Below are 18,871 nucleotides of genomic sequence, written 5' to 3'. Positions count from 1 at the left end.
GATCAGCGGCGGAGATGCAACACCTTGTCCCATGACCAAGGTTTTCTTGGCGCTTATGGTCAAGGAGAACAAGCTACAGACCTGGGAAAGACAGTGCATGAGACTTTGTAGCTGAGTTTCTGTGTGGGTGACTAGCACGGCATCATTAATGTGGACAAGTTTCTGGATCAGGATGAGATGTGTTTTTATCTTTGCTTTCAATCTTGAGAGATTGTAGAGCTTGCCACCTGACCTAGCGTGCAAGTATCTCCTTCCATATCTGCAGGGAAGGCAAAGTTGAAAAGCATGGAGAAGAAAATACCAGAGTGGGGGCTAAGATACAGCCCTGTTTTACTCAATTCTTCACTCCAAAACTGTCAGAAGTGGAGCCTTAAAACTGCAGTGGGAAGGAGTGGATAAGAACACAGGAACTAAGAGCAGGAGTAGGCCAATCAGCCTGCTCCGCCATTCAGTTAGATCATGGCTGATCTTCTACCTCTACACCATTTTCCCACACTCTCTCCATATCGCTTTGATGTCTTTACTATCTAGAAATCTATCAAACCTCAATCTTGAACATAGCCTCCATAGCCCTCTGGGAATTCCACAGAATTACCACCTTTTGAGTAAAGAAATTCCTCCTCATTTCAGTGCTAAATGGCTTACCTCTTATTCCGAGACCTTGTGCCCTGGTTCTAGAAGCCCAGCCAGGGGAAACATCCTTCCTGCATCTACCTTGTTGAGCCCTGTAAGAATTTTGTATGTTTCAATGAGATCATCTCTTGGCCTCCTAAACTCTAAAGAATACAGGCCCAGTCTCCTCAATCTCTCCTCATTGATCAATCTTGCCATCCCAGGAATCAGTCAGGTGAACCTTCATTGCACCTCCTGTATGACAAGTACATCCTTACTTAGATAAGGAGACCAAAACTGTACGCAATTACTACAGGTGCAGTCCCACCAAGGCTCTATACAATTACAACAAGGCATCTTTACTCCTGTACTCAAATCCTCTAGCAATAAAGGCCAACGTACCATTTGCCTTCTAATTGCTTGCTGCACCTGCAGTTTAGCTTTCAGTGACTCATGAACAAGGACACCCACTTCCCTTTGGACATTAATTTCCCCTATTCGTACCATTTTAGAAGTACTCTGCATTCCTGTTTTTTCTTCCAAAGTGGATAACTTCGCATTTTTTCACATTATATTCCATCTGCCATGTTCTTGCCCATTCACTTAGCCTGCCTATATCCCTTGAAGCCTCTTTGCATCCCCCTCACAACTCAATTTCCCACCTAGTTTTGATATAGATTGTGAATAGCTGGGACTCATGGGCACTGATCCTTGTGGTACCCCACTAGTCACAGCATGCCAACCTGAGAATGACCCATTTATTTCTACTCTCTGTTTTCTGCCCATTAACAAATTCTCAATCCATGCAAGTATATTATCCTCAATCCCATGTGCCCTTATTTTGTTCAGTAACCTCTTATGTGGGTCCTAATGGAAAGCCAAATACACCACATCCACTGGTTCCCCACTCGGCTAGTTACATCTTCAAAAAACGCTACCAGGCTTGTCAAACATGATCTCCCTTTCATAAATCCATTTTGATTCTGCCCAATCTTAAGATTATTTTCTCTAAGTGTTCAGTTATCACATCCTTCATAATATATACTGCCATCTTAAGCTACCACTGATGTCAGGCTAACAGTTCTGTAGTTCCTTGTTTTCTCTGTCCCTGCTTTCTTAAACAGTGGTGTTACATTTGTTACCTTCCAATCTGTAGGAACCATTCCAGAATTTATAGCATTTGGAGGATGACCACCAATGCATTCACTATCTCTATATCCACCTTTTTTAACACTCTGGGATATGGGTAATCAGATCGAGGGGATTGATGAACTTTCTGTCCCATTAATTTCTCCAGCACAACTTTTTTACTAATGCTAATTTCTTTCAGTTCTTCATTCTCACTAGTCCCTTGTTTCTCTCGTATTTCTATGAGGTTTTTTTTGTATCTTCCTCTGTGAAGGCAAACATAAAGTACTTGTTTAGCTTCTCTGCCATTTCCTTATTCCTCATTATAAATTCTCCTGTCTCTGTGGTGGGATCACATTTGTCTTTGCCAATCTTTTCCTTTTTAAATACCTCCAGAAGCTTTTAGTCCATTTTTATTTCCTCGCTTGTTTATACTCATATTCTACTTTCTCTTTCTTTTTCAGTTTCTTGGTCCTATGCTGAATTCTAAAATGCTCCCAATCCTCAGTTTTTTGGCCACTTTATAAACCTCTTTCTTTGATCTAATAGAATCTTTAACTTGTTAGTCACAGTTGGAACACTTCTCCAGTTGGACTTCTGTGCGTCAAAGGAATATATACTTGTTGTAAACCACATATTAGCTCTTTAAATGCTAGCCATTGCCTACCTACCATCAAACTTTTAATGTAGTTTCCAATCTACCACAACCAACTTGCCCCTCATATCTTCATAGTTTTCTTTGTTTAGATTTAAGACCTTGGTTAACATTGAACTTCATCACTTTCATACTTAGTGTAAAATTTTATCATATTATGGTCACTCTTTCCTAAAGGCTCCTTTACAATGTGATTATTAACTAGCCTGTTCTCATTGCACAATACTAGATCTAAAATAGCCCGTTCTCTAGTTGGTTCCTCAACATACTGTTCTCTAGAACCATCTTGCATACATTCCACAAATTTGTTCCATAGCATTAGTGCCAATTTGATTTACCAGTCTATATGTAGATTGAAGTCCTCCATGAATATTGTATCACCCTTATTACATGCACCTCTAATTTCCTGATTTACCATGCCCCACATTACCACTACTTGCTGGTGGCCTACAAATAACTCCCACCAATGTTTGCTGCCCCTTGCTCTTTCTTAGCTCAACCCAAACTGATTCTACATCTTGATCTTCTGATCTAAGATGTTCTCTCACTCACATTCTGGTCTCATCCTTTGTAAGCAGTGCTACCCTGCCTCCTTTTCTCTTTTGTCTCTTCTTCCTAAATGTTGAATACCCTAGAATATTCAGTTCCCAGCATTGGTCACCCTGCAGCCATGTCTCTGTAATGACAATTAGATCATACCCATTTACTTCTATTTGTGCCGACCTTGTTGTGAATGCTGTTTGCACTCAGATAGAGTGCCTTTAATTTTCCGTTTTTAACATTTTCCTGTATTTGGCTTTATTTAATGCTAGCCTATGTTTCCGCTGCCTTCCAATTTTGTTTTCTACTTTTCTTCCTACCATTACGAGCTTTGTTTCTCTTCTACCTAAATTCCCTATCAAGTTCCCACCCCCTCCCCCCCACCCCCGCCAAGCTGTTTTAAACCCTCCCCAACAGCATTAACATACCTCCTGATGAGGATATTGGTCCCAGTCCAGCTAAGGTGTAACTTGTCCACCTTGTGCAGGTGCCAACTGTCCCAAAACCAGTCCCGTGCCTCAGAAGTCTAAAGCCCTCCCTCTTGTACCATCCCTCCAGCCATGCATTCATTTGCTCTATCTTCCTATTTCTGTACATACTAGCAGGTGGCACTAGGAGTTATCCTGAGGTTCCTGTCTTTTAAGTTCTTTTTAATCCCTTTCCTAGCTCTCTAAAATCTGCTTTCAGGGCCTCACCCCACTTTATACCTATGCCGTTGGTAGCGATGTGAGCCACAACCTGTGGCTGTTCACCCTCCTCCATAAGAAAATGTTGTAGCCATTAAGTGACATCCTTGACCCTGGCATCAGGAAGGCAACATACCATACTGGCCACAGAAACACCTGTCGGTTCCCTAACTATTGAATCCCTACCGCTATTGCATTACCACACTTCTTCCTCCCCTCCCATGCAGCTGAGCTACCTGTGGTGCCACAGTCTTGGCTCTGGCTGCACTCCTCTGAGGAATCATTGCCCTCACCAATATTCAAAATGGAAAACCAATCAGTGAGTGAGATGGACTCAGGGAGTCTTCTGTGCTACCCGCCTGGTTCTCATAGACTGTTTGGTGGCCACCCATTCCCCCTTTGCTTGCACTCTCTTAACCTGCAGTGTGACCACCTCCTTAAACATTCTATCCGTGTAGTTCTTAGCCTTGTGGATGTGCGACAGTGACTCCAGCTGACGGTGGAGTTCCAAAACCCAGAGCTAAAGTTTCTGCAGCTGGTGACACTTCCTGCATATGTGGTTCTCTAAGCCATAGGAAGCATCTGAGACTTTCCACATGTAACAAGATGGGCATTCCATGTGGCTGTGCTGCCCTGCCATATCTTTATTTTACAGACTGCTTATTGAAAACCTGGAGACAAGAAACCTAGACCCTACTGCTCCTAATAATCTTTAGTACTGCTAGTAAACCTTACTATTACTAATAAAACCTTACTATTACTACTAAATTACCAGAGTTTTGAAAGAACAAAATACTCACCAACCAGTCACTTTGTTGTTTCTCTGTGACTTCACACTCCAAATTTTTCTCAGAACACAGCAGTCCACAGACTGGGCCCCTCATCTCCTTTAAATTGGTTCACCGCTCTCCATGATCTTATAAACTCTAAAGTAAAGTAGCTACTTAGTGAACAACACCTCCTCCCTAACTACAACAAATTCTCTCACTCACCAAATTCCCAAGCACACACTCTATGACTAGCTGCACTCCATGACCAGCTGTTGTCTTCATGCTTGCTTGCTTGTTTGGATGAGACTAAGCAGGTTTGGAGCTAAAGGCTAAGGGAGCAAATTTGACAAAATCTGGAGTGCACTTTCATTAGATGTTTGCTGTTTCTCTCAAGTTAGTACCTTCCATCAATTCGTTCAACCAACTAGACCACAGACGTATAGGCTTTGGTCTTTCCTCTTGACACAAGTCTATGAGGTTGGGAGGGCGGGGGAGTTGATGCTGGGCAAGTGTGCACCTCTTAAAACCATGCCTAGGCCACACAGCAAACAAAGAAAGGTAACCTTTCGGCTTGGGAGCTGGAATGTGAGGACCACGTGCCCTGGCATGAACAATGGTCCATGCTTCACAGCAATTGACAACTCAGCCCTCAACTTGTAAGAATTTAATTTGAACTAATGAGTTTATGATTCAAGTTAGGGTTAAGTGGGACTCTGGTTTAAAATTCCATGCAGAAAGGAAACCTTCTAAAACAAGTAGGCTGAAAATCAGGGTTACCAAAATCCTCAAAATCTTTGAGATTTCTTGACTTATTTAACAATATGCTAAAGAGATTTTCAAGGAAAAGTCAACACTTCTTAATGAGAACTTCCTGACAGAGATAACTGCATGCATCATCGAACATGATATCATGGTTGCAAGATAAATGACAAACATATTAATTAATAGACGAGCATGAAATTCCACTATTATATTAACTCTTTGTTGAGCCGTCATTAGATTAGTTCATAAAACATTTGTCAGACCATAAAGCAAATGTGCGTGAAGACCCCTCATTTCATCTTAGCTCATTCCTTCAGAAAGACCCTACAGTCTTTTTCATCACAGCAACCAGTGGTTTCTTAATTAATAATAGGATTCTGCACTCTTAAGCTGGAACCTTACTCCAAATGCTAATCACTAATTCTACAGCATTGGACTCATTTTAGCTTTCGGGCTGGGGGGCCTTCAACCATTACAACCAAATGAGTAAACTTCAATAACAGAATTCATGGAACAAAAACAGAAAATGTTGGAAAAACTCACCAGATCTGGCGGCATCTGTGGAGAGAGGAACCAAGTTACCGTTCTGAGTGCAATAGGACTCTACTTCAGAACCTTTCAGAGGTGGTTTTCACCTTCTGTTTCTGGGAGTTCTATATTTCTATGTCTGGACCATATTTTACACTGAATATCCAAATCAGCACAGGAGGATACAGCAGCTGCATCACATATTCCATTTATTTTATTATACAGATGGCACAAGGCCCATTTTACAAACATTTCCTTACAACATATAAGAATAAATTAGTCAGATGGCATTACAGTTGTAAAAAGATCACATTACTTTTATGTACTGTCAAAAATATATTTCATATATTATTTGACTTAACATAACTCACCACAATTTAGAAAGCTAGAAAAGTAACCTGCTACAGAATATTACACAGTGAAGCTATTCAAACATGCTTTCATCTACCAAACACAGAAACTGAGCTGAGAAGGAAACAACGAACACCAATGGACACAGGAGAAGAAACTTGGTTTGATTATTTTCTTGCTTGTACATTGGTTTACTTTTCTGATTATGCTGTGTTATTATTTAAATTAGGGAGCCTACAGTGAATAATCCAGGACGTCTTATGCTGAAATGTTTTGGAGGGGAGGGGGAGGAGGTGGGGGGAATGCTGACACAAGCACAGTAAAAGAACAGTGCTTGAATTAGATTACAGCTCACTGTTACAGCATAAAGCCTACTAGATCATTTGTAACAGCCATTGACACATAGTTCAGCATGGAACAATTTAATTTATTTTAAGTAAATAGTGCCTAACTGTCGGCAATTCAGAATGCTGTTTGCCTTTACAATAATGTTACTTTTTTGCTTTTGCTTCTTGCAGTAATAAGAACAAGGAATTCTGCTTTAATCGTTTATGGTCAAATAATGAATAATGTAGAATTTGTTCTTCAACACCAAGGCCTTTGCAAGAATTTACTGACTTTGGCCAGCTAATCTCGATTTTAGATATTATTCAGCCATATATTAATAATACTGTGAACTTTACTGAGATTTAATACTGTACCACAGATTTGACCTTTTTCGTTTGGAGCAAATCTTTCTACATCGTATTTATACTTTACATAGGCAGGGCAGATGTTTCAAGGTTTGTGCAATACCATGTATGCCCTTTTGGTAAAGCCAAACAAAGGAGGAGAAAATAATTTTATACTGGTTAAAATTGTATAAATGATGCACAACTGATGTACAATCACAGCAAAGTAAAATAAATTATAAAGAAAAATATACCAGACAAACTTAAGTCCTTCACAGATATTCTTCAGTCATTGAAGAATGATATTAAACTGACAACCAAACAACCTGATAGGAGGTAGAATTTCTAAGGTCCTTCCAAAGTTTAAGGACTTTGTATAACTCAATTTTTGTTCCTCTCTTACAAATACGTATTTAAGGAGTTCATGTAATCTACAAGAATTGTAAGTTAATAAACAGTTTATAAAGTGTTGAAAAAGTATGAGAATGGTGCTTTGACAAGATCTCAATAAAAGAGATGTACTTGGTTTATGCTACAGTCTTGCTTTCTGTCAGTAACAATGAGCTTAATGAAACTGACTAAATCACACCCAAACCACCTTTACAAGGCCCTTAGGTACTACAACCTTCTGATCTAATGCACCTTACTGATGGCTCCATAAATCAGAGAGAACACGTATAGAATGCCTGAGAGTTTAATTTTCTCTGTGTTATTATCGGTGCTCTGGTTAATGCAGTTATGTTAAATTTCTGTCTGGTCTATTTCAAGGCAGTCATTCTAATCTGTTTATTTTTTTGCAGATTAATGACTGTGTTAGAATAGCAGACAATTTAATGCAAAGGTGTTAACCAATGAATTGAAAACCGTGCCTCAGATGAAATGAATCTCCTCCACATAAACATAGAAAATGCTGGAAATGTCCATAGCTCAACCTACGAAAAGAAAAACAATGGGTTAACCTTTGGGTGAGAGCATTCATCGGAACTCATATTTCTGATGAAGGGTCACATCAAAAATTTAAACCTATTTTTCCCTTCAATATGCTGTGCTTTTTAACCAGTTCTTGCTGTTGTTTCAGGTTTCCAGCATCCACATGATTTATCTTTCGATTTCACATATAAATCGCTCTTTTTAACACGCCCCATTGCTTTACTGGACAAAGCAGCGAATATTATTGTGAAAGGTACATCTTCAGCTGACTCTGTCACACATAATCAAAAGTTGCTCACTTGTTTAAAGGTTAGATACCTGAAGAGTTGTTGAAAATTTTATAGTGGGCTCTTTGAAGGTTGCATTGATGTTTTAAACTCTTATTCTCACAAAACAATTGGTGCTCCCAAACTGTACCATTTTAATGGAAGCTGCTGCTAGTGGGAACATCAAAATTAACAGGAAATCAATACCCAACAGGAATATTATTGCTTCATTTTATTTAGCATTTCTAATCCCAATTACTTAAAAAATGCTGAATAAAACTTTGCTAATAATAGATTATAGATAGCATTTATTAGTACTGTTATGCAAACAATTTAAACACAGTGGAATGTAATATACAAGGACAACTGACAAAATGAACAGCTGGCAAAATCTCCATCTAAACTGATGACATCAATATACTTCTGGCACAAGCACAACTCCGGTGAAAGATGGAGTAGTCCAACACTTTGGCCTACAGCCAATCCAGGTAGTTCTTGTGGATAATGTGTGTGATTAGTACTGAGTTTCTGCTTGTTTCCCTTTCTGGTTTCAACATGATCCTTGAAAACACGAATTTATGCGAACATTTTCTGGATGCACATGTTTTTCTTATACAGAATATGAAGACTTTTTTTTGATAAAATTATCACTGTGCTATCACAATGAATCTTCTCATCACAAAAGTTCAGAATGAATTCAAATACTCCAGTGCCACATCATAGCAGAATTTGTATTGCTCCTAGGAGAGAAAAAGACACATTTCCCTATAAATTGTGCATCTTTCACATGACTAATAGCACTTTCTGTTAATAAATATCCAAAACCGAAGACAATGGGGATTTGGGGCAAAACTCTCCATTGGCTGGAGTCACACCTGGAACAAAGGAAGGTGGTTGTATTTGTTGGAGGTCCCAGAATATTTCTGCAGGGGTTTCTCAGGTTATTGTCCTAGGCTCACCTATCTCCAGCTGCCACAAAAATAACATCATCTCCATTATATGCTCAGAAGAGGGGCTGTTTGCTGATGATTGTATCGTGTTCAGCTTAATTTGTAACTCTGCAGAAAATGATGCAGTTTGTGCCCACAATGACCAAGAGCAAAACAATATCCAGGATAGTGTTAATCAGCAACAAAAAAAAATTCACATTAGGCAAGAGCCAGAGAATGACGAACTCCAACAAGGAGTCACTTAACCATCTTCCCATAATATTCAATGCCATTACTATTGCTCAGCTCTCCATCATCAAGATCCTGTAGGATCACCATTAACCAGAAACTGGACCAGCCAAATAGGGCAGAATCTTACAGGCATCCCCTATCAGATTTGCTGTGGGGACGCCTGTCAGATTAATTTATCTGCTCACTCCTGACCTGTCAGAAATTTTACGGGGGGTGGGTGAGGCCAACCCGAACCCCGGCCTCACTTCCCATCGCTGCAGTTTCTCCTCTACTTACCGTTGTCCTGGGCTCCTAGAACTCAGGCACGCAGAACTAGGTTTAGTCTCAGCAGTCGCCACCGCTACTGGTGGAGCTGATTGGCTGGCAGCTCTCTGAGGTGGGAGTTACTCCTCAGCGAGCAGCGAAAATCCTACCACCAGCCAATTAATGCTCCACGGAGCATTACATGGCTATGAGGTAACCAACATCAGTGGGGATGCATACCCCACTGACTTTATCAGTGGCGGGGCAGGAAACCCCATCATTCGCAAAATCCTCCCAATAAATGCTGTGGAACTAGAGCATGTCAGTGGCTGAGTATTCTATCATGTGTGGCTCTCCTACTGACTCCTAAAGCTGCTCTGCCTCCTGGAATGTACAAGTCAAAAAGTATATCCTTCATTTGTCTGGATGGGTGCATATGTAACAGAACTCAAGAAGCTCAACACCATCTGGGGCAAACCAGTTTCTTTGATTGGCACCTGATCCAATAGTTAAAACATCTACTCTCTCCATCACCAAGTACTGTGACTGCATTATATATTATATAGAGGCAAACTGCTGCAAGGCACCAATGCTTCAGCACTCCCAAGACTGCGTCCTCTACCACGTAGAAGGATAAGTGCAGCAGGTGCACTATCACCTCCAAGTCGTATACCATCTTGACTTGCACCACATGGACTGCAGCAATTCAAGAAGAATACCAACCATCAGCTTCTCAAGGGCAATTAGGAATGGGCTGTGAGTACCAGCCTTGCCTATGACTCCCACATCCTGAGAATGTGTATTAATAAATTCTGTTTATGCCATGTTGTGACTTTATAATAATGAATTAACACAGATTGGTTTTTGGCCAAAAATAACATTAGAAATTGCTGCAAAGTGGTCACAAATGAATGCTAAACCTTTTGTCTTTGTCATGGATGTGAATGTCGCTGGGAAGGCCAGCATTTATTTCCCATCCCTAACTACCCTTGAGATGGTAGTGGGGATCTGCTTTCTTGAACTGCTGCAATATGCACAGGTACACCCACAGTGCTGTTAGGTAGAGAACCCAGCAAAGGTGAAGGAGCAGTGATACATTTCCAAATCAAAATTAATGTGGGAGTTGGAGCGAATTTAGAGGTGATGGTGTTCCAATGCACCTGTAGCCCAGGTCCTTCTAGGTGGTAGAGGTTGTGGGTTTGGAAAGTGTAGTTGAAAAAATTTGGCAAGTTTCTACAGTGCATTCTCTGGATAGTGCACACTTCAGTCATGGTGCATCAGCAGTGGAGTCAGTGGATGTTTAATGTAGTGAACTGGCTGTCAATCAAGCGGTCTGCTTTTTCTAGGGTTGTGTCGAACTTTCTCACTGTTATTGGAGCTGCACCCATCCAGGCAAGTGGAGAATATTCCACCTCATTTTTGACTTGAGCTATGTAGATGGTGGACAGGCTTTGGGAAGTCAGGAGGCGAGTTAATCACTGAAGAATACCCAGCTTCTGACCTACTCTTGTAATCACAATATTCACATGGCTGGTCCCATTATGTTTCTGGTCAATGGTGGCATACACGGTGTTGACGGTGGGGACTAATGCTATTAAATGTCAATGGCAAGTGGTTGTCTCTCTCTTGTTGGAGGTGGTTATTGCCTGATACTTCATATGTGGCATGAATGTTCCTGACACTTACCAGTGCAAGCTTTAATGCTGTCCAGAACTAGCTGCATGCACGCACAGACTGCTTCAGTAGCTGAGGAGTCATGAATGGGACCAAACACTGCACAATCATGAACCAACGTGCCCACTTATAGAATCATAGACTCCTCCTACAACACAGAAGGAGGCCACTTGGCCCATGGTGTTTGTGCTGCCTCTCCACCTAGTCCCACTCCCCCACCTTTTCCCTGTAGCCCTACAACTCTTTTCTCTTCAGATATTGACCTAATTCTCTTTTGAAAGCCATGATTGAATCTGCCTCCACCACACACTCAGGCAATGCAATCCAGATCCTAACCACTCACTGTGCAAAAAAAGCTTTTCTTCATGACACCACTGCAATCACCTTAAACCTAGGCCCTTTGGTACGCGATCCTTCTGTCAACGCGAACAGTTTCTCTTTATCTACTCTGTCCAGGCCACTCATGATTTTGAATACCTCTATCAAATCTCCTCTCAGCCTCCTCTTCTTCAAGGAGAACAGCCCAGCTTCTCTAATCCATCTACGTAAATGAAGCTCCTCAACGCTCAAAGCATTCTCGTGAATCTTTTCTGAACCCTCTCTAATGCCTTCACATCCTTCCCAAAGTGTGGTGCCCAGAACTGGACACAATACTCCAGTTGAGGCTGAACCAGCAATTTATCAGATGTATCATAATTTCCTTGCTTTTGAACTCAATGCCCCTACTTATAAAGCCCAGCATCCTGACCTGCCCTACCACCTTCGATGATTTGTGCATACATACCCCAGGTCCCTCTGCTCCTGCTCCCTCTTTAGAATTGTATCCTATATTTTAGATTGCTTCTCCTCGATCTTCCTACCAAAACGAATCACTTCACACTTCTCTGTATTAAATTTCATCTGCCACTTATCCGTCCATTCCACCAACCTGTCTATGTCCTCAAGAAGTTTATCATTATTCTCCTCATAGTTCACAATGCTTCCAAGTTCTGGATCATTGACATTCTGACCTTATGATGGAGGGAGGGTCTTTGATGGAGTCTTGAACATGGGTCCACCTTGAGGAACTCCTGCAGCAGTTAAACATTCATCAGGGGCTGAGATGACCGACTTCCAGCAAGCACAACCGTCTTGCTTTGTACTAGGCATGACTCCAGTTATTGTAGTTTTCCTCTTAATGACCACTGACTTCAATTTTACTAGGGCTCCTTGATTCCACACTCATTAAATGCTGCCTTGATATCAAGGGTAGTTACCATTATCTCATGTCTCGAATTTAGCTGTTTTGCCATTGTTCGGACAAAGGCTGTAATGAGGTCTGGAACCGAGTGGTCCTAGCAGAATCCAAATTGAGTACCAGTGAGCAGGCGAGTAAGCACTACTTAATAGCACTGTCAACAGCATTTGTTTATGACTGAGAGCGGATTGACGTGTTGTTAATTGGCTGGTGTGCATTTGTCCTGCTATTTGCGACAGGACATAGCAGGGCAATTTTCCACTTTAATTTTTTAGCAGTGAGTTTTGCTCAAATAAAATAATTAGGTTAATGCCAGAATTAAAACAGTAGACAGGGGACTATCATTGAAAAGAGTTAAACGTCCATCAGCTGGTACACAAACAGCAGTTTCCAGACTAAAACATTTAGAGAATCCTAATGCCTTATTCCAATACACAAAGAGGTATTCAATCTTACCAGTGTATCTACCATGTTGGATTTGTTGTTTCGTAGAGTTTTGACTGTGTGAAAAACATCTATTATATTCTGTTGATGAATCATCTCACAGATACTGCGAACTACACAAAGTGTTCCACTTCGCCCACCACCATTGCTAAAAGACAAAAGTTAAGCGTTTCCAGTGAGCAGATGATAAGTCAATTAGCACATTACCCCTGGGCCCTGTAATATAGGATGGTAATTTGAAACCATTTTAGTCATTCAGCAAGTGGTGGCTATATATCCATTTGAGTAGGGATGTTCCCTTAACAATCTGTATCTGGCAATATATCTGGTGATGAAATTTGTTAGCAAATGCCGAACCGTTGAATGCTGTTGCATAAGTTTGGAACTTAATAAGGTTGTTCCTTTTTGTAATCCAATTTTGGATTACAAATTTAAATGAGAACATGTAAGATTGAAGAAATGAAAGGCTCTTCCCTCTCTTGGGCTAAAAAAAAAATGTGATTGGGCAGCTTCACCCCGATGCTGAGTGACCGAGAATCCATGCACAAAATGACTTAAATTCTGTACAAAATATCCATCTCATGTGGAGAGTGTAAAGACGGCTGGTGTGGGATGTAGGGGATTTATGCTATATGGATGTGATGGTGTTGTGGGGGGAATGAAGTTAATGGTGTCTGGAAAGCTTTACACTCCACCTTGGATGTGCTAAGTGTTCTATCACCTAGACTTATAATACTGAAGTTGAAAAGTGCTAACTCCTTCCCTTGGGGGTGGGGGGGGGGGAAAAAATGAACAATAACTAGTTGATCTCCTGGTGTTACCCAGGCCAATGAAGACTAAGTGCAACATTCAGGTCAAGCAGGGTTAGAGTAATGGTTAGCTATGTGAAGGAAAGTGGAAAGAGAGATGAAACAGGTGGGGGAGAGAAGGGATTGGAGGGACGAAGGGCATGGCAGCGATGGGAGAAGGGGAAAGCAGAGGAGGGTCAAGTACAAAAAAGGTGAGGCTGAGAGGAGGTAGAAGTTAACAAACAATTAACGGAATTTACTATGTGTTAGTAACGATGGAAGGGTATCTTTTATTTAAATAAAAATAATAACACCTGCATGGTTTGAATACTCACAAGCAATGTACCACAGTACGACCATCACCCCCATCATACTCTTCTTGCCATTTCTCCAGGCGCCTGATCAGTTTCAAGAAGGAGCGTTTTGACACTGGCGTGTCCCTGTATGATGGCCAACCAATAAACTGGAACTGCTGCACAATGCGGTACCCATCTTGAGGCTGGAAGACAAATTGCAGAAGGAAAAATTGAACTTGGATTTATTCGCAATCTAAGACTTTTTTGTAGTTATCAAACATTTCAATAGAAATTCATAGAAAATGCAACATAATCCAATCACAGGCTAAAAGCCACAATGGCATTAAGGCTACTGATACCATAACACATCCGAATGCAGATGGGATGCAAATATGTTGCACATTTTTAACAAGTTTACCAAGAGTTCTGCTGCTGAAGAGGTGCAATGTGGGAGTTTATTAACATAATGTGGCCTGGCTGCAGTGAGGGGGAGAGAGAAGGTATCCATGGAAACTCAAGAGCCACCTTTAAATGCTTCAAGTAATCTCATCATAGGCTATTTGCCAGAATGCAGTCATCATGCTAGAATTCATTATCAAGATTGAAACACTTTTTTAAAGGATGTAAGGTTGGTAGGCATCAAATTATTTGCTATGATGTATTTAGAAACTCCAATCTTGGCAATATTTTCCAAGGGTAGATTTTTCCGGGCGGCGAGCGGGAGCGGGGCCCGGTAGCTGACGCGTAAAATGATGCAAGGATATGTCGGGTGTGCGTCCTGACATCACCCCGCATCATTTAGATTTTCAGTTTGGCAAGTGCGCAGCCAAATCGGTTGTGCCGCTGCCAAACTGGCAACTGCCTATTAAGGCCATCAGAAAACCAATTAACGTGATTGATGGATCAGCCCATCCAACCTTATAAGGTTGGCGGACAGGCCGGGAGCCCTGGCGGGCTTCAGAAAGAACATGAAGCCTCATCCATGGGCGGGATGAGATTTCATGAGGGTATTTAAATTTTTTAAAAATGTTTAAATAAAAGTTATGGACATGCCCCAACTCATGTGACAGTGTCACATGAGGGGACATGGCAGGGAAATGTTTTATTCACCTTTATTGAAAGTTTTAAATTGGAACTGATCTCCCTGAGGCAGCACTTTGCCTCAGGGAGATCTGTGCGCCCTTTCACGTGCATACGCGAAAGAGCACACTCGCAGCTCAGGGAATCCCTCCCCTCCTGCACAAGGAACGGGCCCTAATTGGCCAGCCCACGTAAAATGGCGGCGTGCCCCCGATTGGGGGTGCAATTGGAAGCCCGCGTCCATTCCCGCACATACACCCGACGGGGGGAAATGTTGCCCCAAGTCAATGGAAAATAACAACTGGTGCAAGGTATAACAGGCTATCAAATCACTAGGTTTCATTTTGCGCTACTGGACTAGGCCAATTTCACCCCTAAGGAGTTAACAATTCTGAAGGGTTATATTACAATCAGTGGAAAATATCATTTCAAGACTTCTCTCAAAGGGCCCTTAATGTTTTTCTGACAATCACATTAAGTGTTTATCTGAATGAGCACTAGATTCAGCAATTATCTAGTTAACGTCATCTTATTTTAAATAGCTGGGAGATAATCCAGCAGACCTTGTGTTTTATATCCTGTAATGAGTCAATTTGTTCTCTACTTCTTGCTCTATCTAGGCTATTAATCACTTTCTTCCAGAGTTCTGCACCTATCTTCAAATCTTACAGCCCCTTTCCACTTTAATTTGCAGTTTCCTGCTGATTCCTACTAGAATTTTGTATACATTTTAGAGGCTTTGGGGCCCATCATTCATTTTAGTTTCTACCTCCTTCATGTGGCGGTCTGTGAAACTGTCAGCATACATCTCCAGAGTGTGGCAAACACCCAAGTCATTCTGAGGGCATTAAAACCAAAATTGTTGGGAGTCTTTGTTACAAATGCAAGATTTCATAAGACAGTTATGTTTCAAATAAGATAAAAGCAAAAAACTGCAGATGCTGGAAATCCAAAACAAAAATGAAAATACCTGGAAAAACTCAGCAGGTCTGGCAGCATCTGTGGAGAGGAGCACAGTTAACGTTTCGAGTCCATATGACTGTTCAACAGAACTAAGTAAAAATAGAAAAGAAGTGAAATATAAGCTGGTTTTGTTGGGGGTGGGGGGGTGTGTGGAGGTCGTGGACAGGTAGAGCTGGATAGAGGGCCCGTGATAGGTGGAAATAGCCAAAAGATGTCATAGACAAAAGGGCAAAGAGGTGTTGAAGGTAGTGATATTATCTAAGGAATGTGCTAATTAAGGGTAGAAAGCAGGACAAGTAAGGTACAGGTAGCCCTAGTGGGTTGGGGTGGGGTGAAGGGAAGGGATTGAAATAGGCTAAAAGGTAGAGATAAAACAATGGATGGAAATACATTTAAAAATAATGGACATAGGTAGGAAAAGAAAAATCTATATAAATTATTGGAAAAAAAAGTGGGATTGGAAAGGGGGTGGGGATGGAGGAGACAGCTCATGATCTAAAATTGTTGAACTCAATATTCAGTCCAGAAGGCTGTAAAGTGCCTAATCGGAAGATGAGGTGCTGTTCCTCCAGTTTGCTTGGAGCTTCACTGGAACAATGTAGCGGGCCAAGGGCGGACATGTGGGCATTAGAGCAAGGTGGAGTGTTGAAATGGCAAGTGACAGGGAGGTCTGGGTCATGCTTGCAGACAGACCAAAGGTGTTCTGCAAAGCGGTCACCCAGTCTGCTTTTGGTCTCTCCAATGCAAGCATGACCCAGACCTGCCTGTCGCTTGCCATTTCAACACTCCACCCTGCTCTCATGCCCACATGTCCGTCCTTGGCCTGCTGCATTGTTCCAGTGAAGCTCAATGTAAACTGGAGGAACAGCACCTCATCTTCCGACTAGGCACTTTACAGACTTCTGGACTGAATATTGAGTTCAACAATTTTAGATTATGAACTCTCTCCTCCATCCCCATCCCCTTTCCGATTCCCCCTTTTTTTCCAATAATTTATATAGATTTTTCTTTTTCCACCTATTTCCATTATTTTTAAATGTATTTCCATCCATTGTTTTATCTCTACCTTTTAGCCTATTTCGATCCCTTCCCTTCACCCCACCCCACCCCACTAGGGCTATCTGTACCCTGCTTGTCCTGCTTTCTACCCTTAATTAGCACATTCCTTAGATAATATCACCACCTTCAACACCTCTTTGCCCTTTTGTCTATGACATCTTTTGGCTATCTCCACCTATCATTGGCCCTCTATCCAGCTCTACCTGTACCCCCACCCCCCAACCTTAAACCAGCTTATATTTCACCTCTTTTCTATTTTTACTTAGTTCTGTTGAAGAGTCATACAGACTTGAAACATTGACTGTGTCCCTCTCCGCAGATGCTGCCAGACCTGCTGAGTTTTTCCAGGTATCTTTATTTTTGTTTTTCATGTTTCAAACTATTTCCTTTTAAAACAGAATGTTCTTAACAGGGAAGGTGTGATCACACTAATTCTCTTTGGAGACAGGCCCATGTGATTTGTGACCAGAACCTACAGAAAATCAAGCAACAAGTTTTCACACCTTGACACAAGAGAGGGACATCTGTTTTTTTTTCTACACAAAGACACACAGACTGAGATCCCCAGAGAAGGGGGTAGAAAAGGTTGCTGCTGTGAAAGGCCCAGGAAAAGTTTATTTTTTGTATTAGCCAGCAAGGAGGATGCTGGTGGGAACTGGTTCGCTATTCAAAGGGACAGGACTTGTGGAGATTTAAGGAAAAATAAATCGCAAGTGTGTGCCTTCCGAAGTCGTTCGGGGATACTCAGAAGACTGAGTGGAACGACATTCAAAGGATACTGGAAGACTTGGTGTGGCATGGCAGGATGAAAGGAATCTGCTGAAAAGCCAAGAGGTGTTTGGGAACTAATTGTCAAGGCTACATGTCTGCTGGGAGTGTGACAAAGTATTTCAGTTGTTTCAATTAGTTATTGGGGAAGTATACTTTCTGTCATTTGGTGTATTAGTTGTTGGTTAAGTAAAGTTTAGTTGATTTGATTTTAGTTTGTTGGTTACAGTAAAAGTCTAAATACACGAAATCTTGTCTTGTGATTCTTCCCGTCGGCTGCTAGGAAATACATCTTTTAAAATAATTATTGGTCTCGATGGGGATCATGACAATTTGTAACTGAGGCTTGAATTTTTTCCTTGGTGTGTGTGCACGATCAGTGGGCCCAGAAGCAGATGTGAACTCTACCCCTACCAGAGACTGGCAGCCAACAGCAATCACACATTGGCTGGCCAATTAACAACCAGCCAGAAGGGAACTCGCTCTCTGGAGGGCCCGTGCTGGTGGGGGGGGTGGTGCAGTGGGTGCAGGTGGGAATAGGGTGGGTGCCTCAATTGAATCAGCTAGTGGGCAAGGGGTTTAAAAGCACAAAATAATGAAGTGAAGTTTGTGCTGTGAAATTTTGGAAGAGTGCTGTGAACCTTGGAATTTAAATTTTTCCTTCAGGATTGAAAGACACGAGGAACATGGCTAAGGAATAGTGCAATGTCATCTAGAGTTGCAAACCATAGAAGAAGGCTTGGAAATGCCCATAGCCAAGCACCTCTCGCTTTTCCAATAAGACCATAAAACGTAGTAGCAGAAGTAGACCATTCAGCCCATCGCATCTGCACTGCCATTCAGTGCGATCATGGCTGATCTGATAATCCTCAACTCCACTTTCCCTTGATTCCCTTACTGATTAAAAATGTCTGCCTCAGCCTTGAATATACTTAACAACCCAGCCTCTACCGCCCTCTGAGGTAAAGAATTCCACAGATTCACTACCCTCTGAGAGAAGAAGGGCATTTATCCAGGCAATGAAAGGTTACTGGGAGATAGTGCTGCCACGTGACGGCAAGAGGAGGCCTCCACATCTAACCAAGAAGACTTGGGCCGAGGAAGCCGGGGGGGGTGGGGGTGGGGTTGTACAAAGGACCTGGGTGCAGTGCCGGAAGAGGGTGAATGATATTCTCTGCTCTGCAAGTAAGAATAATAAAGCCCCTTATCACCTTGAAACAATGTTCATGTGTGGGCTTG

The 18,871-nt window shown here is 41.7% G+C and overlaps 1 protein-coding gene across 1 annotated transcript in view; it reads right to left on the bottom strand.

Moving 5' to 3' along the window:
- Positions 1 to 5,873: 5,873 nt before the first annotated feature.
- ptprt (protein tyrosine phosphatase receptor type T) overlaps positions 5,874 to 18,871 on the bottom strand; it is a 1,444,026-nt gene continuing 1,431,028 nt past the window's right edge. Inside the window, exons 31-33 of the mRNA XM_041204432.1 lie at positions 13,802 to 13,965; positions 12,691 to 12,826; positions 5,874 to 8,639 (exon numbers count right to left, since the gene is read on the bottom strand). Coding sequence (XP_041060366.1) covers positions 8,586 to 8,639; positions 12,691 to 12,826; positions 13,802 to 13,965 — 354 coding nt within the window. The 3' untranslated portion in view covers positions 5,874 to 8,585. The remainder of the gene's footprint in view (positions 8,640 to 12,690; positions 12,827 to 13,801; positions 13,966 to 18,871) is intronic.

The sequence above is a fragment of the Carcharodon carcharias genome, chromosome 14 (genome assembly GCF_017639515.1).
Source record: "Carcharodon carcharias isolate sCarCar2 chromosome 14, sCarCar2.pri, whole genome shotgun sequence".
Lineage (NCBI taxonomy): Eukaryota > Metazoa > Chordata > Chondrichthyes > Lamniformes > Lamnidae > Carcharodon > Carcharodon carcharias.
Note: the sequence above shows the minus strand (reverse complement) of the source record. Positions and strands in the feature narration are given on the sequence as shown.